We start from the raw sequence: 27,487 nt of genomic DNA, 5'->3' as shown, positions 1-27,487 counted from the left end.
TGGTATGCAGCTTGAACGTGAACCGCTCCAATGCGGCAACACAAGCAGCAATGCATATCATCTCTAAACGAAAGAACCCAAAACCAGACATCCTGCTCATACAAGAACCATGGTGGGAGAAGATCAACGGCACTTATGCATCGGCCACCCTAAAGGGGTGGCAAGCAATCCTTCCCAAACTACCTATCGCTGAAGGCGAACATCCGAGATGCATTGCCTACACCCGCCAGAATGCACAGATAGAACTAACCCTAAGGAATGACATAGCAGCGGATCTTGACTTCATGATCTTAGAAGTCAAGAGAGAAGGAGCAGAACACGCACCCATCAGACTAATTAATATCTATAACCAGAAGACCCTCACCGACTCCCAGAGTAGGGAATACATGGCTGACAGACTGGTTAACATCAGGCTGGACGCGGATGTTCCAACGATCATAACTGGCGATTGGAACATACGACATCCAACATGGGATGACCAGGTTGAAACCCCCTGCAACCGCACAACAGAGACTCTAGAATGGCTCGAAGGGAAAACCTTCTCCATCTGCAATGAACCCTTTGTCCCAACCCGGGAAGACAACATGGGACACTCATCAGTTATTGACTTAACCTTTGCCAACGCAGCAGCACTCGGAGCAGGTGTCCTAATGGGACACCACGTAGATATGGAAATTGGCAGTCTTTCGGACCACCATGCGCTCTCCTTCCAGCTAGGCCCTCCCAGGGAAGAAGTAGCAAACCTGTGTGAGGAAAAACTCAACTGGAAGCACGCATCGGAGGATAAATTCACAGAGGCCCTGAAAGCGACCATCGAAAGCAACAAACTGGCTCATGACAGTTTAGTGTATGAACTCCTCAACGACCGCCGCATCACCGCTACTTCAGAAGAACTTGACAAGGCAACAGAAACCTTGCACAAGTACCTGGAAAAAGCAGCAAATGACTCGGTTCCAGTGAGACGCCCAAGCAAAGCAGCGAAGCCATGGTGGACGGAAGATCTCTCAAAAGCATACCAAGAACTCCGTGAAGCCAAGGAAACACTGAAAGACTGGTCTAGAGATTTCCACCGACCCTCAACATTCCTAGCTGGCCGCGTAAAAGACCTCAAGAGGGAGGTCCTCACACGCATCAGAAAGGCCAAGCAGGAATACTTCCGCAACATCACAGAAAAGGCAAATCCACGCAACCTCTGGGATATAAGGAAGTGGACCAAATGCCACAGGACATATATATCACCACCCATAAAGCGTGGAGACGATCTGGAACCAGCCATTAGTCATACAGACAAGTGTCAAACCTTGCGGGAGAATCTCCTCCCCGAACTCCCAAGACTTACTAATGCCCCGCCCATTTCTCTCGATCCACGCAACAATGACATAGAATATGTCAGTGTGACAAAACGAGAAGTCCGAGACGCCATCTTCACTGCTGCCCAACTGAATGCCCCAGGGATCTCTGGACTCACAGGGCGCGCTTGGCGGTGGGCATGGAAGACCCTTGGGGAGGAGATATTCCACCTCCTCAGGCTATGCGCAGACTCAGGCTACCACCCGAAATTATGGCGTACTTCCATCGCAGTGGCGTTGCAGAAACCAAACAGGGACTACTCCCTCCCCAGATCATATAGACTGATTCAATTGCTGGAAGTCTCAGGCAAAGCCCTTGAACGGATCCAAGCCCGCAGGCTAGCATACCTGGCAGCTAGACACCGTTTATTCCCCAGCACACAGTATGGCGGAATCCCCGGCAAATCAGCCCAAGATGCCCTCCTCACTATAGTACACGACATCGAGGCGGCATGGAACCATAAGAGAGTAGTCTCCATGCTCACCTTTGACATCACCGGCTTTTTCGACAACATCCCCCACTCCCACCTGATCAGCACGCTAAGAGCTTACCACATCCCGCTCCCCATAGTAAAATGGGTCCTCAGTTTCCTAAAGGACAGAGAAGCGGCAATCTGCCTAGACGGAAAACGAGACCAGCTAAGACCCATTTTCACCGGTGTGCCACAAGGCTCATGTGTCTCACCAATTCTGGCAGCATACTTCACGTCCCCCCTGGCGAAAGCCGTAGAGGAAGGTGTCCACACCAGGATTGCACAGACCACCGAGCTAAGCTCTAAATTGAACAAAGGCCTAATCACCCCCATTCCACTCACCCTCTATGTAGACGACGGGTCCATATCAGCATCAGCGCCATCCAGAGAAGAAGCCACCGAAGTCATTAAGACCGCTTTCCGCATAGTCCACGAGTGGCTCAGAGAAAGAGGCTTAAAGACTGACCCGGTAAAAAACGACCTCATGCACTTCACCCAAACCAGAACGGGCAGAAATGCCGGGCCAGGCCCATCCATCACCATCCCCTCACACATAGACAACGCCGACAAAACAATCAACCCATCCAGCCTGATGAGATATCTAGGCATATGGTTCGACCCACAACTCAAGTTCACGGAACACATTAAGAGGACCACCTCGAAAGCAGCGTCTGCAGCCCAAGCCCTTCGTATGCTGGGCAACTCAGAGAGAGGCCTCCACCAGACCCATGCCCGGCGCCTCTACCTAGGAGCGGTATTGCCCATCGCTTTATATGGCTTACCGGTATACTGGCGCAAAAAATCTAAATTGATCATTAAACATCTCTCTACATTACAGAACAAATGCCTGCGCATGATTACAGGAGCATTTCGAACGACCAGCATACAGGCCATGGAGATCGAAGCATCGATCCCACCCATCGACATACTCCTCGAATACCGACTGAAGATGGAGGCAACACGCTTGTCCCGACTCCCGGACGACCACCCAGTCACCAACCGCCTCTACCCGTGGCAGAGGAGATTAACAACACCACACACTGTACCACCACTACCGGTATACGACCCCCACAGAAGATATCGCTCAGACCCAAGGGACACCTTCTCAACGTGCATCACCCGCATCGCGGACCATATGATTCACGGCACAGAGAGGATCCGCCCACACAGCGAAGCCCCATGGCACATTTCGGAATTCGACATCGAAGATCGTATCCAGATCTACCTACCAGAGAACACCGCTGGTGAATCCGCCAAGGAGTCGTGGACAGACGACCACCTGGAATTTACGACGGAAAACGAGGACGACCCAGACTTCCTCTTCGTGTACTCCGACGGATCCAAGTACACAGAAGAAGGACAAAACGCCACAGGATTCGGTGTAGTCGGTTATTCAGCAGGTGTAACGGTATTCGAGAGGAACGGTTCCATGGGTAGCTACGTAGAAGCCTTCGATACAGAAATGATGGGGCTGAGGGCAGCAGCGGAAGAAACACGTCGCTTCATCGAAAACAACCCGGACACCCACAAGCCATCGAACATAGTATTTTACTCAGATAACACGAGCGCGATCGGCCGCATCTTCCAAGGGAAGCCCGGTAAAGCCCAAGAACACGCCCAGACCTTTAGGAAGATAGTGTGCAGACTACTGGACGACAGAGCTGACCTCAAGGTCGCGATAAGTTGGTGCCCAGGCCACTGTGGCATCAAGGGAAACGAGCGGGCGGACGAACTGGCCAAAGAAGGAGCCCGCATTAACCCGGACAGACCCCGCTACCACTCATTATCCTATGTAGAAAGCTTGCATAAGCAGGATATGGAAGAAGAGTGGAAAGAACGTTGGACAAGCACACCCACCCCGATCCGATCAGGATTCCATACGGCAAACCAGATCTCCCCATCAACTAAACCCACCACCAGATTCAAATCGCTGGACCGGAAAACCTTCAGTAGGCTGGTCCAGTTCCGCACCGGCCACGCACACCTGGGCGAATACTATCACCGGTTCGGCATCCACACAGAGAGCAGAGAGTGTCCATGTGGAGCTGCCAACCAGACAAGAGAACATGTCCTTCAGGTATGCCCACAGTTTAAGAAATACAGACACATACTGGGCCGCGGTCGTCAGAGCAGATTTTCGATCCTGATGGGGAAGCCCAAAGGCATTCTTAGACTAGCGGCCTTTATTAAGAAGTCGCGGGTCATCGACAAAAAGAGCGGACAGAGAGCAATGCATAGCGGAGGAACAGGGGACAGGAGCACACAACCAGTAACCACCCGTAGGGAGAGAGGAGTGACATAGACGCCACCACACCCCCACGCATACCCAGACACAGCTTAATCCCAGACATCACAAACCGGAGGATCCCGTCATCCCGACCACACCAACCAGATAACCTACCTTGTATTGACGAGCCCCTCATGTACAGTCAGATGTTGTTGTTGTACTCTATTTTGTTACCCCGCGGCCGCGTTTGTACGTGGCAGTGCGGCTAGCCCGACTAATAATTACATCTGAATGTACATGAGGGGCTCGTCAATACAAGGTAGGGTTGTCTGGTTGGTGTGGTCGGGGTGACGGGGTCCTCTGGGATGTGATGTCTGGGGTTAAGTCTTATCTGGGTATGCGTGGGGGTGTAGTGATGTCTATGTCACTCCTCTCTCCCTACGGGGGGTTACTGGTTGGGTACTCCTGTTTCCTGTTCCCCCGTTCGGAGTCATTCTCTGTCCGTTCTTTTTGTCGATGGCCCGCGACTTCTTGATGAAGTCTGCTAGTCTAAGAATGCCTTTGGGCTTCCCCATAAGGATCGAAAACCTGTTCTGACGGCCCCGGCCCAGTACGTGTCTATGTTTCTTAAACTGTGGGCATACCTGAAGGATGTGCTCTCTCGTCTGGTTAGCTGCTCCACATGTGCACTCTCTACTCTCTGTGTGAATACCGAACCGGTGGTAGTATTCGCCCAGGTGTGCGTGGCCGGTGCGGAACTGGACCAGCCTGCTGAAGGTTTTCGGTCCAGCGATTTGAACCTGGTGGTGGGTTTGATCGATGGGGGGATCTGGTTTGCTGTGTGGAATCCTGATCGGATCGGGGTGGGCGTGCTTGCCCAGCGTTCCTTCCAATCTTCTTCCATCTCCTGTTTATGCAAGCTTTCTACAAAGGATAATGAGTGGTAGCGGGGTCTGTCCGGGCTGAGGCGAGCCCCCTCTTTGGCCAGCTCGTCTGCGCGTTCGTTGCCCTTGATACCACTGTGGCCGGGGCACCAGCTTATCGCGACCTTGAGGTCGTCTCTGTCGTCCAAGAGCCTGCACACTGTCTTCCTAAAGGTCCGGGTGTGCTCTTGGGCTTTTCCGGGTTTCCCTTGGAAGATGCGGCCGATCGCGCTCGTGTTGTCTGAGTAAAATACTATGTTTGACGGCTTGTGGGTGTTCAGGTCGTTTTCGATGAAGCGACGTGTCTCTTCCGCCGCTGTCCTCAGCCCCATCATTTCTGTGTCGAAGGCTTCTACGTAGCCGCCCATAGAACCATTCCTCTCGAATACTGTTTCTCCTGCTGAGTAGCCCACTACTCCAAATCCCGTGTATCTCTGCCCTTCTTCTGTGAACTTGGATCCGTCGGAGTACACGAAGAGGAAATCTGGATTGTCCTCGTGTTCCGTCATGAATTCCAGGTGGTCGTCTGTCCATGTCTCTTTGGCGGATTCGCCTGCGACGTTCTCTGGTAGGTAAATCTGAATACGGTCTTCGATATCGAATTCCGAGATATGCCATGGGGCTTCGCTGTGTGGGCGGATCCTCTCTGTGCCGTGGATTATATGGTCCGCGATGCGAGTGATGCACGTTGAAAAGGTGTCCCTTGGGTCTATTCGATATCTTCTGTGGGGGTTGAATACCGGTAGTGGTGGTACGGTGAATGGTGTTGTTAATCTTCTCTGCCACGGGTAGAGGCGGTTGGTGACTGGGTGGTCATCTGGGAGTCGGGCCAGGTGTGTTGCCTCCATCTTTAGTCGGTATTCGAGGAGTAAGTCGATAGGTGGGATCGATGCTTCGATTTCCATTGCCTGTGTGTTGGTTGTACGAAATGCTCCTGTAATCATGCGCAAGCATTTGTTCTGTAGTATAGAAAGATGTTTAATGATCATTTTAGATTTCTTGCGCCAATATATTGGTAGACCGTAAAGTGCGATAGGCAGTATCGCTCCCAGATAGAGGCGCCGGACATGAGTCTGGTGAAGACCTCTCTCTGAGTTGCCCAGCATACGAAGGGCTTGGGCCGCGGATGCCGCTTTGGAGGTAATCCTCTTGATGTGCTCCGTGAACTTGAGTTGCGGGTCGAACCATATGCCTAGATATCTCATCAGGCTGGATGGGTTGACTGTTTTATCGGCGTCGTTTATGTGTGAGGGGATGGTGATGGATGGGCCGGGCCCGGCGTTTCTGCCTGTTCTGGTTTGGGTGAAGTGCATGAGTTCGTTTTTAACTGGATCGGTCTTCAGGCCTCTTTCCCTGAGCCACTCGTGGACTATCTGGAAAGCGGCCTTAATGACTTCAGTGGATTCTTCTCTGGATGGCGCTGATGCTGATATGGATCCGTCGTCTACATAGAGAGTGAGGGGCATGGGGGAAATTAGGCCGTTGTTAAATTTCGTGCTTAGCTCTGTGTTCTGTGCAATCCTGGTTTGGACTCCTTCCACGGCTTTCGCCAGCGGGGACGTGAAGTATGCTGCCAGAATAGGAGAGACACATGAGCCTTGTGGGACGCCAGTGAAAATGGGCCTTAGTTGATCTCGTTTTCCATCTAGGCAGATTGCCGCTTCTCTGTCCTTGAGGAAACTGAGGACCCATTTTACTGTGGGGAGCGGGATGTGGTAGGCTCTTAGCGTGCTAATTAGGTGAGAGTGGGGGATATTGTCGAAAAAGCCGGTGATGTCAAAGGTGAGCATGGAGACTACCCTCTTGTGGTTCCATGCTGCCTCGATGTCGTGCACGATGGTAAGGAGGGCATCTTGGGCTGACTTGCCGGGAATTCCGCCATACTGCGTGCTGGGGAATAGGCGGTGTCTTGCTGCCAAGTAAGCTAGCCTACGGGCTTGGATCCGTTCGAGAGCTTTCCCCGAGACTTCTAGTAGTTGAATCAATCGATATGATCTGGGGAGGGAGTAGTCCCTGTTTGGTTTCTGCAAGGCCACTGCGATGGATGTGCGCCATAATTTCGGGTGGTAGCCTGAGTCTGCACATAGCCTGAGGAGGTGGAATATCTCGTCCCCAAGGGTCTTCCAGGCCCACTGCCAAGCACGCCCCGTAAGTCCGGAGATCCCTGGGGCATTCAGTTGAGCGGCTGTGAAAATGGCATCTCGGACTTCACGTTTCGTCACGCTGACATATTCTATGTCATCGTTGCATGGGTCTAGAGAAATTGGCGGAGAGTTGGCGAGTCTCGGGAGTTCTGGGAGGAGGTTCTCCCGTAAGGTTTGGCACTTGTCTATATGGCTAATGGCTGGCTCTAGGTTGTCACTGCGCTTTATAGGTGGCGATATATAAGTCCTGTGGCATTTGGTCCACTTCCTTATGTCCCAGAGGTTGTGTGGGTTTGCCTTTTCCGTGATGTTGCGGAAGTATTCCCGTTTGGCCTTTCTGATGCGCATGAGGACCTCCCTCTTGAGGTCTTTTACGCGGCCTGCCAGGAATGTTGAGGGTCGGTGAAAATCTCTGGTCCAGTCTTTCAGCATTTCCTTGGCTTCGCGGAGTTCCCGATATGCTTTTGAAAGGTCTTCCGTCCACCATGGTTTCGCTGCTTTGCTTGGCCGTCTCACTGGAACTGAGTCGTTTGCTGCTTTTTCTAGGTACCTGTGCAAGGTTTCTGTTGCTTTGTCGAGTTCTTCTGAAGTAGCTGTAATGCGGCGTTCATTGAGGAGTTCATACACCAAATTGTCGTGGGCCGGTTTGTTGTTTTCAATGGTTGCTTTCAGGGCCTCTGTAAATTTGTCCTCCGACGCATGTTTCCAGTTGAGTTTTTCCTCACACAGGTTGTCTACTTCTTCCCTGGGGGAGCCTAGCTGGAAGGAGAGGGCATGGTGGTCCGACAGACTGCCGATTTCCATATCTACGTGGTGTCCCGTTAGGACGCCTGCTCCGAGTGCTGCTGCATTGGCAAAGGTTAAGTCAATAACTGATGAGTGTCCCATGTTGTCCTCCCGGGTTGGGACGAAGGGTTCGTTACAGATGGAAAATGTTTTCCCTTCGAGCCATTCTAGAGTCTCTGTTGTGCGGTTGCACGGGGCTTCGACCTGATCATCCCAGGTTGGATGTCGCATGTTCCAGTCGCCTGTTATGACCGTTGGGACATCCACATCCAGCCTGGTGTTAACCAGTCTGTCCGCTGTGTATTCCCTGCTTTGGGGGTCGGTGAGGGTTTTCTGATTATAGATATTAATTAGTCTGATCGGTGCGTGTTCCGCTCCTTCTCTTTTGACTTCCAAGATCATGAAGTCTAGATCTGATGCTAAGTCGTTCCTTAGTGTCAGCTCTATTTGTGCATTCTGGCGGGTGTAGGCCATGCATCTTGGTCGTTCGCCTTCAGCGATAGGTAGTTTGGGGAGGATTGCTTGCCACCCCTTTAGGGTGGCTGATGCGTATGTGCTGTTGATCTTCTCCCACCACGGTTCTTGTATGAGTAATATGTCTGGCTTTGGGTTCTTTCGTTTGGAAATGATATGCATTGCCGCTTGTGTCGCCGCATTGGACCGATTCACGTTCAAGCTGCATATCGAGAGTTGGGCTGCTATTTTGGGTGTGCACTTCATTGGGGGGAGGTGAGGTGAGGGCTTGTCATTTCAATGTCCATTTTTTCCCCGCTTTCCGCGGTTGACAGGTTGGGTTGATTGGTCTGTTTGACAATTTTTGTCTTTGACCGTGTGTGGACAAGCTTAGCAGTGGATGCCCTTTGGGCTTCCGGAGACCGGTTCTGTTCTAGGATGCGGCTTACATCGTCGCCCGATAGGCCGATGTCTACGCTTGCTACCTCTGATTGATTGGTTGCCTCTTCCTTCCCTTTGCCTTTGTTTCTCTTTTTGTTGCCAGCCTTCGGCTGTGCAGTTTGTGGCTGGGGGTTGCTAGGTGGCTGCGCGGTCTTCTTCGGGATGGGTTTGAGGCCCATTTTGTTTCTCCTTATCTTGCATTCTTTGAAGGTGCTTACGTGTGCCTCTTTGCAATTTATGCAGCGAGGTTGCACATCTGCTTGGTGGTCATCAGTGTTGTGGTCCTTTGCCCCGCACTTTAAGCACCGTGGCTGTGCGCAGTTGGCCGTGCGGTGGGAGTACATGCCGCATTTGCTGCATGCGAAGACTTGAGCACGATCTTCATACGGTGTAATGGTGCATCTGTAGTTAAATAAGTACACTGTCCTGAGTTGGAAGAGTGTATCTCTGTCTTTTTTGTTAGTCAAGTCCAGTACAATGGACGCAAAATTCTTAGCGTAAATGGTGGCATCTGAGCCCAGCCATTTGGGTGGGCACCACTGCTTCAGTTCCCCGTAAGGTGGGCAGTACGTCATTAGCTCTTCATGGATCATGTTGATCGGGAGTGGGTCATTGCCGCAGTGGGTGGGTATTTTATTGATTTTCACGCGGTAGTGTTCCATGTCTGGTAGGGTTGAGAGAACCTCGTTGTCTGTGATGGTGGCCGCAATGTCGTTCCCGTAGTCCTGTAGGTCGGACGCCTTGCAGGTTGGGGCCGTCGTAACCTTGATGTTCCCTGCTACCGAGTATCCCACTGCCATCACCCTGAGGTAGTGCGGGAGATTCTTTTTCTCTAGCATGTCATTGATCTTCTTACGGATCTCGATGCCATTTGGGCGTTGGTCTGGTTGCAGGGGAGGGTTGATGCGGATGATTAGGCAGTGGGGGTCTGCCGTCTGTTTGTGTTCCGTTCCCTGTGTGGCTGTTTCGTGGGCTTGGTCTGGCGGTTTCACTGTCTGTTTCTTTGCTGTTGCCTGTCTGGGTTGCGGTTTCGGTGGATTCTTTGCTGCTACGCTCGCCCAAGACTCGGTCGGGGCCACCATTGGTTTCGCTACGGTATCCGGGTCCCTCTCTGGCAGAGGTTGGGTTTGGGCCGTGGACACCTTGGATTCTAAGGATTTCAAGCGATTGGATAGGTAAGCGTTAGTTGAAGCGAGGTTGGAGACATTAGCTTCTGCCTCCGCCAGACGGCTTTCTAGGTCTTTTCCCACCATCTTCTCACCATGGCTTTTGTATGTGGCTTTGGGCAGTCCTGCGAACCAATGGGAGTATGTCGGGAGGAGTTGTTCCCACAGGCCTGCAAGGCCGACAAGTGATAGTCTCTCCGTAACCTCGTTCATACTCGTGGACGCATCTTCCAAAAGCTTCCAGTTCCTGTCGTGTTCCTCATCCTCGGGGGTCGGGTCTTCCATCCACATCTCTTCGTTCTCCGAGTCGGACCGTTCTTGGTGTTCGGCTTCTGAGGAGTGTTGAGGATCTGTGGTGTGTGTGCTGTCTTCCATTGGTACAGCGTGTCGTTCCATGTCTGGGGTGCTGGGCCATGACATCGGGATGCTGGTAACATCCAGTTGATCGGAGACTGGCGCAATCGGATAAGGGTGTTCAGCGAATTTGTCGCGGAGTAGTTGCATTTCTGGGGTACTAGTCGCTGCCGCTTCGCCCCAGGGGCTACTGTTGGCTGAGCCTGTTTGTCCTCTTGCTGTAGTTTTGGTACCACGACGTGGCAATTGGTGCGGCTGGAGCGGCGTGCTCGAGTTCGTGTTGTACATATCTCGCTTCGTGCTAGACTGTCTCAAGTTAGCAGGGTTAGCTGGCTTTTGGAGCCCTGCTTTCCCTCCTGTGTCAAACTTTTCTTGATCATCCATGGTTAGGAGATCGTGCGTGGGAAGGGGAAGCGGTTTGGGGGGAATGGGGGGTGGTATTGTTGTTTTTCGATCTCACTAGACGTTTTCCCTCTCTTTTCGAGATGGTGTCACGTGGCGAGATGGTCGAAGTTGTGTACAGTCAGATGTAAATAACCGGGCTAGCCGCACTGCCACGTACAAACGCGGCCGCGGGGTAACAAAATAGAGTACAACAACAACAACAACAACCCGACGATATCAACCAGCAACCCCCTTCATGTATAGAGAATCTCCTCATGGTGTATCGACGGGCCTCACTGTCACGTCCATCACGAGGCCGCGGGGTAACGTACAAGATAGATTCATCATCATCATCACAAACTCTGATCATACATGGCCGTTTTTCAAAAAATTCTGATTTTAACGGAAGAGATTCCAGGTGGGGTCTCTCTACCAAAACCGTGGAAATTTGGAAGGGCCCAATGGTTCTGTGGGACTGGCCCTAAATTTGACGTGCAACGTATAGCGCTTGAACGTCAATGCGCTCACTGTAACAATATTTTGTCAGCATGGGGGGGGGGGGGACATCTTGAGCCCTCTGAAACGGGTATCTTGGTTTTCATGTCCTCATCTGAGGAGGGTTTCCCCACGTTTTCTTTGAGAGTGCCCGGATGCCACTGCTTACTGTTCCTCACCAGTGTCAACTTCTACTGAGATGATGATTGATGATTCTGTATGCCCCGCAGCCTCGTGTGATGTACAGGTCAGTGCGGCTATCCCATCTGTACGGCGTAAGCGCACATGAAGGGGACACTGGTTGGTGCCCCCCCTTATAATTTCTTCAAAACCGTGGATTTAGGGGGGGGGGGGGAAGAGAAACTTTCCAGTGGGGTCAACCTCTCTCTACGGCGACCAAGTTCGTTCCCAGTACGTTCTGGTATCTTGCTCCTCGGAGACGCTCGGGCCTTCCAAATGAATTGAACGTTGATAATGCAGAGACCTGTTGCCGTCCTTGCTGTGGATCATGCATGGCAGGAGGGCCCCCGCGCTAACCTGTTTATATCCAACATGAGCCTCGCCAACCCTTTTCTTTTTAGGATGGGTGAGGGTATGGAAACTGCCTTACGCCCCCCCCCCCCCAACCTTCCCCTTTAAAATCAAGTTGGCCGAAGGCCATCTTGCGTGATCTGTGTAGATAACATGACGAGATGATTGTGTGTACGGGGGTTTTGAGCCCCCTAATTCTCCCCTTGTTATTCTCGTCTTAGCCTTTGCGCAGGCCGGGAGTCAGTGGGTACCTCGTACTGAGAGTGTTGGTAGTGTTACCCTGCGGGTGGCAGTGCGGCTAGCCCGACTAATTACATCTGGCTGTACATGAGGCGACCCGACTCCACCCAACCAGGGGATTTCACATACACCAACCAAAAACTTCTTCGTTGTAATGACGATCCCCCTCATGTACGCTACGGTGTAAAGAGCCGGGATAGCCGCATTACTACGTGACAACGAGGCCGCGGGGGTAATGAGAAGTACATACGCTGTACATGAGGGGTTCCTCAATACAAGGTGGAGTTTTCTGGTTGATGTGCTCAAGCTGATGGGGTCCTCTGGGTTGTAATGTCTGGTTTTAAGTTGCGTTTGGGTACGCGTGGGGTGTAGTGTCCATGTCACTCCCCTCTCTGGGCTCTCTGGGGGGTTACTGATTGGTAGGGAGTCGGTAGTCCTCTCGCCTGTTGACTGAAGGGTCAGGCCGATCAACTCTTGCCAGCTACACGCAACCGCCCCAGAATTCAAGGAATCGAATTGAGGCTGGAGGGACTGTGCGGCCCGGTGCGCATTAGTAGCACTAACTGGGTACTACCCATGACACGTCTCTCAACTGGCCATCTTGTACGGTCGGGGGGGGGGGTTCTCGGTGGTGTGAAAGTGTGAGGAGACAGATACTGGGGGAAGGGTGCATTGCATTGGATCGTATGTATCCAACATAAACGAAAAGCGCGCATACTTGCACTAGACGTTATCGTGGTGAAAGGAGATCGGGGTTGGGCCGGTTGGAGCTCGGCAGGCGGGAACATGATGTAAAGAGTTGATGACAACAATTCCGATTGATAATTAATCAAGCGAAATTTAGCGCCGACAATGGCCAATAGCTACACAGTCATCAAGACCGTAATTGTACAACAAATCGTCCGAGATTATATAGACCGGGGGGTGGATGGATGGATAGGGGTGTCGACTTGCGCGCGATATATATCGGCACTACATAGTGGCCATTGCAAGAACCGTTTTAGCCTTGCCGGTTCCTTGCATGACCAAAAAAAAAAAGCTCTCGACGCCGGCATTCCGGCTCGCTCGACAACCGGCCGGCGGAAATTAAGATTAATATTCTTCCAAAAAGAGGTCATCCAGTACAACGGAAAATCTATGAAGCCCCATGTGATGCACCACCACCCAAAAGAAAAAGAAAACTGTGTATGAGCATGTGCACGAAACGAGTTCACGGTTTAATTTACTTATAGGCTGGTTGGAGACGTACGTACACGGATAACCAATATTGCATGCAAACTCTGGCGCCGCCTGAAGCTTGCGGCTTTCGGGATCATGAAGTGATAAAGACCGCATCCGACCGCGAACACATGTACAACTGACGGGTCATTGAGAGCAACGGGGTATTAAAAGTGCACTTTCAACTCCTCCATGACCCAAACAAAGCAGCGAATAATGATCCCACACGATGCAAGTCGAAGCTTCAGCCTCTATATATGTATCACAAGCGCGCGTTGTGGTTTTTAATACAATTCATTAACTAGCCGACAAGCCGTTGAACCGAATGAAGTCACATGTTCGTCATCGGGAGAACCCCCGTCATTGTGACTTTGTCAAAGGTTCAGCGGCTCTTCCTCGGCACGTCAGCCAAGGCCGACTTGACGAACAAAAGATGATGGCTCCTAAGGGGGGGGGGAACACAGAAGCGGGCCCCAACTAGCATGCAACCGTAGCGCTCGGCCTCATCTCTCTTTCCAACCGCGCCACGCCACCCTTCTTGCCCGGTTTTCAAGGGACGAGCTTAATTAAATCTCCCTCAACTAAGCATGGAAAAAGCTAGCCTTGAAATATTACCAACGAAACTTGTCGTAATCATTTGTCCTTTCCGTTATACACGTAATCCGCCATTTGTTCCTATGTAGCTAACACGCTTTTGCGGTGGCCGCCGTCTTTCGCGTTCGGTTTTTTTACTAAGGCGACAAGGCCTATCATTTCCCTAAGATTGATCAAGCCCTCCAACATATATGTATGCCAGACGGTTTCCGAATCGACCCCCTCCCCCTCCCCAGGTATATCTATAGAGACTGCTTCAGCCTAACCCCCCAAGGCACAACTGCGACAGCGCCCTAGTAGTTCTAGCTTTCTTTCTCATTTTCTTCCTTTTCCTCGCCGAGTCCGCCACTCAAGCCGCCGCATGAAAGGAGAGAAAAAAATGGCTTCCTTAATCATAGGCCGTACTAGAAAGTTACATGACGAAGAACTCGCTTCGTTTCAGGATATACCATTAACGGCGACCAACTCGATATCATCGTCCACTGGACACAGCTCTCACGTACTACCTGACCCTGACGAAAGCAGAATAACAGCGATGATGGTGATATTGATGATAAGGCTTTAGTAAAGCCGCCGCCGCCGCCGCCTTCCGAGAAGACGATACCCGTTGACCCTCAACCAAGGGTGACAACACCTCTTGAAGTGAACTCGGGGGATTCGTTCCTCGTCGGTTGGGATGGACCAAATGATCCAGAGAATCCACTAGTACGTTTTTCCTTCTTCACACACCCCCAATGTAACTCACTACTACAACAATAACAACCACAACCTAATCTGGTAGAACTGGTCTCGACCCAAGCGGTGGTACTTGACGATTCTGAGTTCCATTCTCGTATGGAACGCCACTTTTGCGTCATCCTCACCTAGCGGGATCATCCCTCAAATGGAAAAGACACTCGGATTTTCCACTCAAGAAGTCGGAACGTTAACCATCTCTCTTTTCGTCGCTGGTTATTGCGTAGGTCCTCTCTCTGGGGTCCATTATCGGAAGTGTACGGTCGCCGTCCGATGCTCGTCATTTCTTTCATCGTTTACACTGGTTTCAAGTTGGATGTGCTCTTTCGAACGATACGGTTTCGATTCTTGTGTTTCGATTTTTGAGTGGTTGCTTTGCGGCTTCGCCGTTGACCCTTTCGGGTGCTCTGATCGGTGATATTTGGGATCCTGTGACTAGGGGTAATGCCCTTTCGTTGTTTGTCGTCGGACCGTTTGCTGGACCTGCACTTGGACCTGCTATTGGTGGATTTATCGCTGTATCGGGAGCAAGCTGGAGGTAAGCCGTAATTCTTCATGTGTGATCGTTTCTTTTACATAACCTCATTTTTTTTTTTTGTATTAACTACAGATGGTTTTCTGGACATGTACGATCTTCGCTGGAGTTCTCACCATCTTGGTCATCTTTACCCTCGATGAAACGTACCATCCTGTCATCCTTCAGCGCAAGGCCGCTCGTAGACGCATGGAGACGGGCGATGAGCGTTGGATGGCGCCAAACGATCGCAAGATCACCTTTGGTGAGCGTGCGAAGAACATTCTTGCCAAGCCGTGGAAGGTACTGTTTCGCGAACCCATGTTGTTGGCTATCACGTTGGACATGAGCTTCGTATATGGATGTTTGGTGTGTTTTTTTTTTTTTCCTTCCTTCCTTCCTTCCTTCCATCTTACATATGTAAACGTGAACTTTGACCCCATCCCCATCTTTCCAGTACCTCTTTTTCGAAGAGTACCCCGTCGTTTTCGGCCGGGAAGGACACGGTTTCAACGCCGGTATCTCCGGACTCATGTTCCTCCCACTCTTCGTCGGCTGCCTCCTCGCTGTGTTGCAATACGTTTTCTGGGTCAACCCACGTTACGCCGTTAGGAGAGAGGTGTGCGCACCAAAACCTGTTCCACCTGAAGAACGACTTCCGATGGCGGTCGTGGGGGGTGTTCTTTTCACCGTTGGATTCTTTTGGTTTGGGTGGACGAGTTATCCGTCTTTTAGTTATTGGTCACCTATGCTTGCTGGCGGACTGTTCGGCATTTCGATAACACTCATCTTCGTAAGTCAAAAAATTACTTTCTATCGGCGCTTTTGACGGCTAACGGTTTCCAAAATGTTTTTAATTACAGCTTTCACTATTCAACTACATCTTCGATACGTACCTGGCCGTTTCCGCATCGGCGCTGGCAGCCAACACCGTTTGTCGATCGCTCTTCGGTGCAAGCTTCCCATTGTTCGCACGACAGATGCTCGAGAAGCTTCATCCGAGATGGACGTCCACGCTGTTGGGTTGTATTTCGTTGTTGTTCGTTCCCGTTCCTGTGTTGTTCATCAAGTATGGGCCCGTGCTTAGGGCGAAGAGCAAGTATTCGCCAACGGTGGCATGATGCGTGATGGGTTGATCATTTGATCATTGAACTGCATACTACATGCAGCAAATTGCGGCAAGTTTAAAAAAACACGTTCGCGCCTGTACAAATGGGGAGGAGGAAGGGGAGGGTTCTAGGCTTTTCTCTCACCAGGTCATCACGCACGTTTCCTCGCCGACCTGCCTTACCTAATCCCGTTCATGATCGGTTCAATCTCTCGCTAAAACTGTTTACCCGCCACTTTGGACATGTGATGAAGGGGGGGGGGACCCTGTTGCGCCCCTTGGGGGTGTGGGGTTGGGGGGGAACCATATCGAGATCTTCTGAACTAAGCTTGCGTCATCCGCAAACTGCCCCCCCCTTTTTTTTTCGATCGTTTGGCCGCGTGGTTGCTTTGCATTAGATTATAATGTTCTCCCCTGATGATTCATACACACATTTCATAGTTCATCTCGTCATTTCTCCATTGCATACACATACAGTATACATATACCATTCGGACAACTCCAGTTCTTGTTTACCCCCCTCTCCCCCCCCCCTTTTTTTTCCGTCTTTCTAATGTATCAAACATCCTATAATCCTCTCTCCGTTGCGTGTCGCGCGAGATTGTGCAAAACGCAACTATACACTATATACATACTTAATAAGATGCCAAGAAGTGTGAATTGAAGGGCACATCACATAATTGCGATGTGGGGGATCGAGAAAACAGCTGATAAGGCAATGTAAACCACAACTCGGAAGAGGGGTGTGTGTTTTTTGTTTTTTGGCCTGGAAGTTGTGATTTGGTTGAATCTTAATTTGATTGATTGATTGGATGACAGAATGAATGAATGAATGGTTTTTCTTTTGGGGGAGGAAAACTTTATCTCTAATCAGTGTGGTAATTTGATATCTCTTGCCGGGGTCACGCAGTTTGCGGCATTTGCATCAGAAAAAGACTAGTGCATGCTAGCCAAGTAGTACAATATAGCGTAGTAGTAGTAGTGTAAACAGCACGAGCCAGCCGGCGGCCGTGTGTGCATGTGAGAGGGAACCTGGAGATTACTTAGTGCATATCTGATATTGTAGATCTCCAATTGATTCCAGACCCATGCAAAGAGTTGATGGAAAGACGGTCTTTATAAGGATAATTTGAGTTGTAATCAAAGAGAGACCCACTCCCCCCCCTGAGAGATTGTCAAGGCTGGATGCCAAAGTGAGCGAGACTTCATCATGCATGTTGAAATGCTGCTGCGTGCGCGTTGCGCGATATCTGTTATTCTATTTATTTGATTTTTGATTTGATTTTTGATTTCGTCCACGTTGTCCCCCCCATCGATCCCGATATCGATTGTGGCGTCATCTTTTTTTCTACATTCACGCCGCCTCCACCATGAACTTGCATGCATGCATATCACACACAACTACACATCACATGCCATATGCATGCCATAAGTTCCAAAAAAAAAAAAGGCCTTTAATGTGCACGCGGCCATCCCCTTAGCATCTTCCTTCCCTTCTTCAGAGGCTGAACTCCCTGAAAGCCGAGTTGAAAGCGGTATTCGGCCGGTTACGGTTGTATACACGCCACCATGCATAGAGGTACGTGGACGGACCTTCACCCCTCGTGCACCGTGAGTACTTTGACGCTCCAAACACAGTGCTCAAGCTTCCTCCCCGACCACTGCCATTTATTTATGTTGGTGTGTGGCCCAACAGCAATGTAACTATCTGATTATTCATTTGCGTCTAAAGAGAGGCTGGTCACCTGCCTACCTCCATGTGCGATACTGTAGTTGTCTTCAGGCAGGTAATCATTCTATGAACACCTTTGACCCGATTCCAACCACGAAACCATAGTAGATTAGGGACCTTTATCATCATCCAATCCATGGTCATCTTGAAGTGCTCACTTCGCTAGGCTGCGGTAACTTCCGAATGAATTGATGCTTGCGGACAAAATTTCTCCTCCACCTCATAGGGTGGCCCTGTCTATGTTATCGATTTGTTTTCCATTTTCCAGTGATTTCCACCCATCAATGAAGCATTTTCAACACTTGAGGTGCACCGTTTTTTTTGCTTCATTTTCAATAGAAATCACAGCCACAGAGGGGGCGTATAATACGGCTCAACTGACAGATTGTATGTATGCAGGGCAATGAGCTAATATATGTGACAAAAAGGGGGAGATTTAAATAAATGAATAAATAAATAATACGATTGGCCATTCCGCTCTCTTGGCTAGCTTGGCAGAATCCGATCGCGCGAAACCATGTTTCTTTTTCCGCTCCTCCCACCCCCCCCTACGTTTTTCCCTAGTTATGTTCATGCCATACATAGCGCGCGTGACCCAACGAGCGCACATATATAGCAACTAGCTACTTGTGTCCACGCAAGACAAGAATAACTACTATAGTGCTACGTAGCTGCAACGTTGTTGTCTAAATTTGTGTCAATTGTTGGTTTTCGGGACAAGATATATATATATATATTGCTAAGCCGGCCGGCCACCGAACAGCGACCCAGTGGAACAAGAGAAGCAAAAAGAAAGAGAACGGAACGGCAAAATTTGCAATATACAATGCAAGTGCAAGTGCAATTGCGCAAATTAGTATAGGGCGGATAAACGTACGTACCGTGTGTGTACGTGTGTGTATGCCTGCTGCATGTACGGCAGCACGGCAGCCCATAACTAAGTCGTCCAACAACTCCTTCTCCAATTATGGTGATGTGCTTATGCATGGCGTTTGCCGTGTGTGTTCTCTTTCCAATTTCCTTTGGTCTTCCTTGCATGAATGACTGACTACCTTGTTCTCAGTTGAAAGTACAAGTACCACTTTGGTCCTCAACGCACTTGGGATCGGTTTGCATTGGAACGACACAAATATTTTCGATTCACACTACCATGCACTGCATCATGTCATGGCCAGGTTGCGCAACCCATCGCGTGCCATCGATGTATACCCTATAGTATATGTGTTCGGCTCGTACCCAAATCCAGACTCCATATAATATTTCAAAGCCATAGAGGCTGGCCGGGGTCCTTGCCTAAATCAATCATGCACTGTACACCTACCCACAGAGCCACATAGTATATACTGAGGCAAATATCTGGCTGCACTTATAAAATTGATATGCTTTTACCGCGGTTTCTCCATATATCGGGCTTCCCATGCATATTATGCATAACATGCGCAACCTGCATGCATGAAGCATCAGCTATGTATATATGACCCGGTGCGGCCGGATGAGTGCCGCTGTATATATATATATATACATACACTAGTGCTAGCGAGTACGATCTTGCGCGGTGTTCTACCCACATCAACATATATCCCTGGAAAGTTCTGCCGCGCGCGGCCCTGTCTGAGACAGAATAGACATATACTACACCTCAAGGGCGCCTATATAGCTAGGGTACGTTAGGGCCGGCCACTACGCCGTACATCAGGTAGTAATCATGATTCGTGCAACGAATAATACGTACGCAGGTACGTTTGGACCCCTAACCGGGCCCGGTTCTGCGTGGGGGGCCGCGCATATGATGCGGGTGCGGTTGAGGGGTTTGCGGATTGCGGGTGTTGCGGGTTGCATGCACAATGTACGTGGACATGTATAGTAGCTAAGGCCAGAAAATACAATTCAATCCACGCATTCGGTATATATCGATGATGGTGGCTGCCAGTAGTACCATTACTATACTACTACCTATAATCGATCCGCTCATGATACCCAAAGCCCTACATACGCGTTTCAGTCTCACATGCGCACTCCACACATGCTGCCATGCATGCAAAATCAGGTCTTACTCGCGAGCGCTCGATCTGGCAGCCTTGCAAGCATAGAGATCATGGAAGATATATAGGATCGATCGAAGCACCCCATGCAACCTATGCAGCAAGGCTGCTGCAAGGGGATGATGTTACTTAAAATAACGTATATCATACATGTATCATAGTTGGGAAGGGGCGTATCCATTAAAATGGGCTGTTACGCAAGTACATACGTGCGGTACTGCGCAATGTAATGTCTGTAGGACAGGAATAATAACGAGCATAGCCTAGAAGGGGCACGATGTGGATATATTTGAAAGGGTTATGACCAAGAGCCCGATATGTGTGTGTGTGTGTGGGCCGCAGGAGGAGAACGAAAGGGTTTGATTGGTAAGGAAGTTCCCATTCAGCGGGGCGCGAGCATGTAAAACCCAGAACAGAATTTTGTTCCTAAGCGAACCATAGGGATGGAAACGTGACGGGAACTCTTCTTCCACTAAGCGGCAGGAGGGGAAAGGAAGGGTAACGACTTTACCCATCTCATACAAAGCGAGGCGGGGAAGCATCATGCAAGGGAAGCACGCATCAGGTGTGAAGGCTAGAACGGGGATTTGTCAACAAAGATACAAAAAGGGTAACTGCAGTTGTGTTGTGTAGGGGAATGTTTTTGCGGGAGTAACACGCTACGGCCAACAGATAGAAAGGCGGAAGCGAGAGGACATTGGATGAAGGGGAAGCTCGTTCGGTGGCAGCGATTGATGGGGGCTGCCACGCGCATATAACTAAGTGAGAGTTTGGCGAGTTAATCGAACTTTTTTTGCAATATCGAATGATTTTCGTGACCGAATGGGGAAGTGCATTTTTTGGACCCTCGCGGAGAATTTACCGAGATCAAGAAGGAATGAAAAAATTAAAACAAGAAATCCATTATCTTCCAGCCGTAGGCTTTACCGTTCCCGTTTCCGCGGGATTGGCTTCCGCGGCTGACCATGACGAAACAAGAAGGCTCGCGTGTGCCTGACAATCAGAGACAGAACCTGCCGCGGCAAAGATAAAATCAAGAACCGCTGAAACTTTAACATAATAGCTTAGTTTTTTTTTTTTGGATTGTTTTGTTTTGTTTCTTATCATGGGAAAATGATAGGGTAAGAGCGGGTAACCAGGCGCGAGGCAGGTCCATTCTCACAAAAATTGACTTTCACCCCCGTCCCTGAAAGTGCCGATCATCGAATGAAGATGGAGCTCGAGCCCGAGTTGCTGAAGAACTTGCTGCAGATGAACCGCTTGACGGTGCACCTGGCCACGGCATCCTGGGTGGGCCAGATGGTTGACGCTGTTGATGTGGATGCTCGTACGCATGACCTAGATTGGGCCCTTGGTGAGCTACTGGAGACGTGCCAGAGCTCGGGAATGGCTCTGACGTGGGCACGGGCCGAACAAGTGAAGGAAGCGTGTGATTTGGCGGTCGAAAATCTCTTGTCGAATTGTCAAATGGCCGGGGAGTGCTAATTGGAAGTGTCGGGCCGGGTACGGGAAGGGGGTGTAGTTGACGGAAAGGCTCGTGCAGGGTGGAGGGCGGTGGCGCAGGGGTGATATTAGCGCTTGATGCATTCCGGATTGGCGGCAAAGTCAGGTTCGAGAAGGTGTCGCTGGGACGAGAGCCGCGCGGGGCGGAGGCGGCATTTCCAGGTAGAGTCAGTTCTGGCTCATACGAAGGAAGGAAGAATTGGGGTCCCGTCGGGCGTTGGCCATTTTCCAATGAAACATATCGAACCTTTCGCCTCGTGAAGCGCGTTCGGCACGCGACGTGCTTATTCTCATCGCATGACGAAAAGCATCCGTGCTGAGTCAAGCCATTTGTAGTAAGGGCTGTGGGGGACACAGATCCACTTAGAGGTGGGCCGTTCACGCTGTCGGGGCTGCTGTAGGCGTTGATGGATAGAACCGGTTTTATCCATTTGGTCCGAAATTGGGTGTTCAAAAGGTCATACGGTGCAACACCCCAGTTCATTTCGTACTCCTCAAGAAGTGGACGTGCTCTCGGATCGTTGATAGCTCGCATAACTGAAAGCTCATCGAGAGGGAGACCATGGCCTCCCACGTGCTAAACGAAAGTACGAGTCTCAGTGCAGGTGACGGGTGTGACGATGGAGAAGTGACCTACAACCAGCAATGAGGCCAGGCAAATTGAGAATCGACCACGCGGGCCTAGGCGTTCCAGAATATTCAATAAGGTGTCGTGAGCCCTGCGACGAAGAGGTGCAAACTCCTCCACAGCATCATAATCCAGGTTCACTTCGAGAGCCTGAGATGAGCAGATTTTGGTTCGAATGGGCGTCAAAAAAACAGGAGATGTAGGTCGAGCATGAAGCACTTACGGCGTATAATGAAAGTATGGCGCATTGCGCTAGAGCATGCATGAAGGCATACAAAAATCCCGAATGGCTGATACCAGAATCAAAATTCGACAGCTGTATAATGATATTTGCTTCATTGAATTGTAACTCATTAGGCAACGAGCGCCGCCATCTCTAAACCAAGGGGCGACGAAATGAGCGACAGTTTATCGGCGGAAGGAGGCAACAAACCTCAAGGTGGTCCCTGCAGAACAGGAAGGTATCGCGGAAGGAGCAAGAGCCATAGTCTTCGCCCGCATCGAATGCCTTCTGCCGTGCATCACGGATACACGCTACAAAACCAATGACTCGTGCGTAAACGGCGGCTACACGAATTAGGTGCCCCAACTCTGAAATGTACATTCGTTGCGTGTCGGCCAAGTGATTGGGTGCTGGGAGTGTTAAATATTCTAAATGAGGGTGATGAGGGACAAGTGAAAGAGGAAACTCCGTTCCAGAAATCAATGTAATGAGGCTGCTTACCAGGAATGGTATCTTCAGGTTCCATCAAATCGAAGGCCCCATCGTTTACTGGCAACGGCAGGCGTACATCCAGGTCTCGAAAGCACATTGGAAGGACACAAATGGCGGTCGCGAGCATGTGGGCGAACTGCGATACCCAGAGAGTTCGACGATAGGCTTCTCTTCGACTCCATATGTATCTTTGTTTCTTTTTTTCGCGATGAGCATCATCAGACGCATATGTCCCAGTTGGTGAAGATGACGACCAAGAAGTATTACGGCGAGAGCTTGAACCGAGGTGACCCGGAAGGCTTTGTCCGTACCCCGTAGCAGTGGGTTCTTCCTCACCCAAGCCCCAGTCATGCGCTTCGAGATCAATCAATATGCGCAGTGAGGAGTGCAAGATTTCGTGATGGTGTGGTAACTTGTTTTTCCTCCGAACCGTGGACTCGTTGAGGGATAGACAGAGAAGCGTCTGGGCGAGCTCAAGCTCGTGTCCTGGGTGGTCCTCCGCCCTGATCTCCCCGTCTTCCGCCCTGGAAATACTGCGCAAGGCGTTAAGTGAAGCTTGAGCAAACCTATCGCCTAGCTTCCAGGGGGGAGGAGGTTCATCGTACGGGGAAAGGCCGGGAGGTCTGCGAATCGTTGGCGAGTTGGAGAGAGGCGCCGCCAAAGCAAAGATTGCGTGAAGAAGGTAATGCGGGATGAGTCCATTGGCGAGATCATTGAGAAAGGATGGCCGGTGGAAAATGTTGTTGTAAGGGAAACCTTTTGAGAAGAATACTGTGGGCATTCGAAGAGCGCCAAGTTTAGGATGGAGGTTTAGCAATGTCAGGACAATACATATACGAACTATTGACAAGATCCCGACAGAGCACAGCGTCGATACCCAAATCTTCACGTGTAACAAGAGAGGCACTAAAGTTGACTCGTCAGCATCGGGATAGTTACGATTCTCACGGGACGACAAACCTTCGGTCAATTGGGGCCCTGAGGGAGGTCACGCTGGAGTCACTCCAAGTGGAAGGCGTGGCACTGTTGAGGGACTCGGGAGGGCTAAGTACGATATTAGCTGCAATCGATCCAGAGGGTCCCCGTCGGGTGGATTCCATAGGATGTGAAGAGGACGGCAGACTCGATGGTAGTCTTTCGGTGATGGGATGTCTGCCATGAGGGGGGCTGATCTCTCTCCCAGATGTGTCAAGGTACACGCATTGCTTGCCTGCGAATTCGCTGGTGGTATAAAATGTAAAATACACAATCTCTTGTGTGCTATCGGACGTGCTCATACCAATTCTGGCAGGGACCTAAATCAAAGGATTAGAGCCTCATCCCACTCACACCTTAGAGCTGTACACCACACACCAAAGCCGTCACATCTACGTTTGGACTTGTGGCACTGTTCAAGAACAGGCGTTAACAGGGGAAAGAGTGGGGGTGTTTAGGAAAGACGATACCTGTGAGCATGCTAAAAGACGGGGTCAGCATGAGACAGAATCGTGAAATACCCGAAAAACGGCACCTTTGAGCAGTCGTTTGCGTTTTGTGGGACGCTGGGTCCACTCCTCGGGTGGAGGAGGATTGTTGGGGTCCCAATCCGGCGGAGTACGAGAAGTCATCATTAATTCTGGAGATGGAGAGATGAGAGGCAGAGAAGGGAGAGGAACAGAGGGATGAGTTGTTTATGGAATCTATAAGCCAGATGCCGCCGGAGTGGCCGTGATTGTTGGATTTCTGGGACCTGGTATTCAAAAATGGACTGTATATCCGATAAAGCAAAGAAGAAGAGCAAAGGTGAGGCCAGAGCCGCACTTGACACACGAACAACACGATTATGACGGAGAAAACGCAACATCCAGGCTAGCGCTAAAGGTTCCCCTTCCGCAACACGAGTTGATCTGATTTTTTTTTTCCCTAGATAGTCGAAGGTGATTGAATTGAGATTATCGGAATCTCAAAGAATTATTGACATCAATCAAAATAATAATAAAAATGAATATACATGGTAAATAGTTGGTTTTGCGAACCCCTTTGCCCAAAACCATGTTTCTCTGAAAACGAATAGCAGGGACACAGTTTCCGTCATTGAATCGGCATCAGCGGCATATCAGCGAAATTACCACCTCGGGGGATGGTTGAAGTTCACACGTTCGCACAACCAAACTGCAATCTCACAGATCGTCATTCAGGGGAAATCAAGATGTGCGTGCATCTCAGGAAAGCAGTCTTGATTGGCTCACACATTCTCACTTTTGCCCATCACATTGCTGAATAATAACCCAGTCATGGTCTGATCATTCCATGAGTAATCACTGATGAATGAACATCGAAAGCGTGCAAACGCAGGCACAACATCTTCAGTCGAACAAACCGAAGCCCATGTCCTCATCTGACTCCTCCTTAAAACCAATTCACCGTCAGCTGCATTCACAGGAGTACCAACTCATTGAAAATTATCACGAACCTTCTCTTCCTGCTTCTCCTCCTCCTTAGGAGCCTCGGCTGCAGCGGCTGCTCCGCCAGAAGCGGATGCAGCAGCAGTGGCACCGCCTGCGCCTCCAGATGGAACCTAGTGGACGATGAGTCATGATGTTTGCACAGAATCAATAAGGAAATATCCACGTACTGAGGACAATTTGGAGGATCCCTCAGCAATCAGCTCATCGATGCTCTTTCCATTAACCTCAGACAAGAACTTGTCGAGCCTCTCAGAGTCAACTTCAATCCCAACAGTGTTGAGAAGTTTGGTGATGTCGGCTGCGGTGGGGCTAGCATTCCCACCGGTTTGAAGAAGAAGATAAGCAGCAATGTAACGCATCTGAAAATGTTGTTAATTTTAAGTTAAAAGCAGTAGGGCACGGCTAACTTTGCGCTCACCGTTTGCAAACTTTAAAAAAAAGGCGTAGAGTGCTTGAGGCTTTGGTGACAGATGTCGCAAATCACTGTCCTCGAACACTCGCTGAATACAGCAGGAACTAACGCTTCCTAACCTGTACTTACGTTTAATCCCAGAGGGAAGACCAGCGAGCTATCCGCAGAGGTTTTGGTTTGAGCGTGAACTTGGACTTGAACTGCACAGTTCACTAGCTTATTTGCATCCGCACGGCCCACGTGAGGTAATTCGATAACTTCAAAGTTTCGCCAGTGTCAACAAAGCAGAAAACCATGGTGAGCCAGCCAGCACCTACTTTACCCAGAAAGAGTCGCCTCGTCATTTACTCACAGTGATGCGGTGGTTATGACCCTTTCCTATGATAGGCTGATAAGGATGTCATCAGCGACCCTACCCAGGCGGCGGAACTGAAGAAGAAGAGGACGTTCCGTACCTACTCATACCGTGGCGTTGAACTTGATAAACTTCTTGATATGAAGAATGAGGATGTCCGTAGCTTTCTTTTATAATTTTTACTGAGCTCTGATAAACCTCTTGTTCTCATCAATTGTAGCTTGTGAAGCTCGTTCACGCTCGTGCACGCAGACGGTTCCAGCGCGGTTTGAAGCGCAAACCAATGAGTCTCATTAAGAAGCTTAGAAAGGCAAAGAAGGAAGCCCCTCCAAATGAGAAGCCTGCCGTTGTGAAGACTCACCTCCGTGACATGATCATTGTCCCAGAGATGATTGGGTCGGTCATTGGCATTTACAATGGGAAGGTCTGTTTGGCTTTTGTGTATCTTCGTGCACAGTGTCGATGCTAATGTGATTTTAACTGTGCAAAAGGTTTTCAACGCGGTTGAGATCAAGCCTGAGATGACTGGGCATTACCTTGGCGAATTCTCCATCTCATATAAGCCTGTTAAGCACGGTCGCCCCGGTATTGGTGCCACCCACTCGTCACGATTGTGCGTTTTCCTTCGCCTGATTTATGAGTATTTTATTTACAATATTGATGAATCCTTAGCATTCCTCTCAAGTAAAAGAATTGTGTACTTCTGGGGCTTATTGAAGTTCGGCTTTATGTTCATATGCCATGCTCGACCTTCACAGCTTATGCACGCGACTTAATACAAGATTTCATTCTCTACCACCCGAATTGATTCATATCTGGGTGCTTGTTGAGGTTGAATATTCTCCATGCTGGATTAACCCAATGTAAAGTGGGCGCCTTTTGAGCGGTGAAATTATGAGGGACTTTTGGTATGGGAGAGTGGATGCACAATCGATTATTGCTCTTTCCTGAGATTACGATGCAGTTTAGGCTCTACAAGGATAACCCGATCGAGGAGCTTCTGCACGACAGCTTCCCGATTCTTCGCAAACGACTCCTTTACGATAGCAAGTTTAGCTTCAGTTTCTTTGTCAGCTTGCAATTGTGCACCATCAATCAAGGATTGTTTCTGAACCATCCGAATGAAAATAGGTCAGAGAGGCGTGCAATAATGGAACTAGGTGACGAACTCCACTCTCGATGCTTGCGAATTCAGCCTCCTTTGATTGTCTGTACTCATCAATTTCCTTTTGCGCTTCTGATCGAGCATCCCTCAAGCGCTGCACTCTATCTGTAATAATGTAGAAATATTATCACGATGAACGACGCCGGGTTTGACCCATACCCACATTTACGCGCCTCCTGAACGATGTTGGCAGCCTCTTTCTCGGCTTCAAGTAGGGTTTGTATCCCTTGTGATTGAGATGAAGCCTGCCGATTTCTTCAGCCACTTTCATTGGACCACAGTACGCGTACGCTCACCATTGCAGTGAACTGTCAGTTTCGTCGTTGGCCGAGCGAGTCACGTTCTTTCCAGAT

The 27,487-nt window shown here is 50.0% G+C and overlaps 6 protein-coding genes across 6 annotated transcripts; 2 read left to right on the top strand and 4 right to left on the bottom strand.

Annotated features, from left to right (window-relative positions):
• Positions 1–9,722: 9,722 nt before the first annotated feature.
• On the bottom strand, positions 9,723–10,815 carry EI90DRAFT_3062908 (uncharacterized protein; the record flags this gene model as incomplete). The annotated part of the gene is made up of 1 exon (XM_039060678.1): positions 9,723–10,815. A coding segment is annotated over exon 1 (615 nt), but the record flags the coding sequence as incomplete, so codon positions are not given.
• Positions 10,816–14,157: 3,342 nt separating this feature from the next.
• EI90DRAFT_3125286 (major facilitator superfamily domain-containing protein) lies at positions 14,158–16,148 on the top strand (the record flags this gene model as incomplete). Its single annotated transcript, XM_039063815.1, has 7 exons — positions 14,158–14,255; positions 14,312–14,483; positions 14,560–14,770; positions 14,826–15,031; positions 15,124–15,396; positions 15,485–15,820; positions 15,891–16,148. 7 exons carry the CDS (start codon positions 14,158–14,160, stop codon positions 16,146–16,148), a joined length of 1,554 nt encoding a protein of 517 aa, XP_038914948.1.
• A 4,620-nt stretch (positions 16,149–20,768) lies between these two features.
• EI90DRAFT_1408373 (uncharacterized protein) lies at positions 20,769–24,671 on the bottom strand. Its single transcript, XM_039051777.1, has 11 exons — positions 24,266–24,671; positions 24,201–24,211; positions 24,109–24,142; positions 24,035–24,050; positions 23,716–23,976; positions 23,597–23,661; positions 22,765–23,526; positions 22,474–22,673; positions 22,264–22,416; positions 22,050–22,190; positions 20,769–21,989 (listed from the first exon to the last, which is right to left on the bottom strand). The coding sequence occupies exons 1-11, from the start codon at positions 24,363–24,365 to the stop codon at positions 21,084–21,086; spliced, it is 2,649 nt and encodes an 882-aa protein (XP_038914947.1). The 5' UTR covers positions 24,366–24,671; the 3' UTR covers positions 20,769–21,083.
• Positions 24,672–25,327: 656 nt separating this feature from the next.
• EI90DRAFT_3062894 (uncharacterized protein) lies at positions 25,328–25,561 on the bottom strand (the record flags this gene model as incomplete). The annotated part of the gene is made up of 1 exon (XM_039060677.1): positions 25,328–25,561. The coding sequence occupies one exon, from the start codon at positions 25,559–25,561 to the stop codon at positions 25,328–25,330; it is 234 nt and encodes a 77-aa protein (XP_038914946.1).
• EI90DRAFT_3062893 (ribosomal protein S19-domain-containing protein) lies at positions 25,518–26,893 on the top strand. Its single transcript, XM_039060676.1, has 6 exons — positions 25,518–25,561; positions 25,621–25,911; positions 26,002–26,124; positions 26,190–26,393; positions 26,461–26,582; positions 26,642–26,893. Exons 2-6 carry the CDS (start codon positions 25,909–25,911, stop codon positions 26,655–26,657), a joined length of 468 nt encoding a protein of 155 aa, XP_038914945.1. The 5' UTR covers positions 25,518–25,561; positions 25,621–25,908; the 3' UTR covers positions 26,658–26,893.
• Positions 26,713–27,437, bottom strand: EI90DRAFT_2997277 (H+-ATPase G subunit-domain-containing protein). Its single transcript, XM_039056238.1, has 4 exons — positions 27,431–27,437; positions 27,298–27,379; positions 27,139–27,239; positions 26,713–27,077 (listed from the first exon to the last, which is right to left on the bottom strand). The coding sequence occupies exons 1-4, from the start codon at positions 27,431–27,433 to the stop codon at positions 26,904–26,906; spliced, it is 360 nt and encodes a 119-aa protein (XP_038914944.1). The 5' UTR covers positions 27,434–27,437; the 3' UTR covers positions 26,713–26,903.
• Positions 27,438–27,487: the final 50 nt, after the last annotated feature.

Source organism: Cantharellus anzutake (genome assembly GCF_015039405.1).
Source record: "Cantharellus anzutake strain C23 chromosome Unknown EI90scaffold_31, whole genome shotgun sequence".
NCBI classification, from domain to species: domain Eukaryota; kingdom Fungi; phylum Basidiomycota; class Agaricomycetes; order Cantharellales; family Hydnaceae; genus Cantharellus; species Cantharellus anzutake.
Note: the sequence above shows the minus strand (reverse complement) of the source record. Positions and strands in the feature narration are given on the sequence as shown.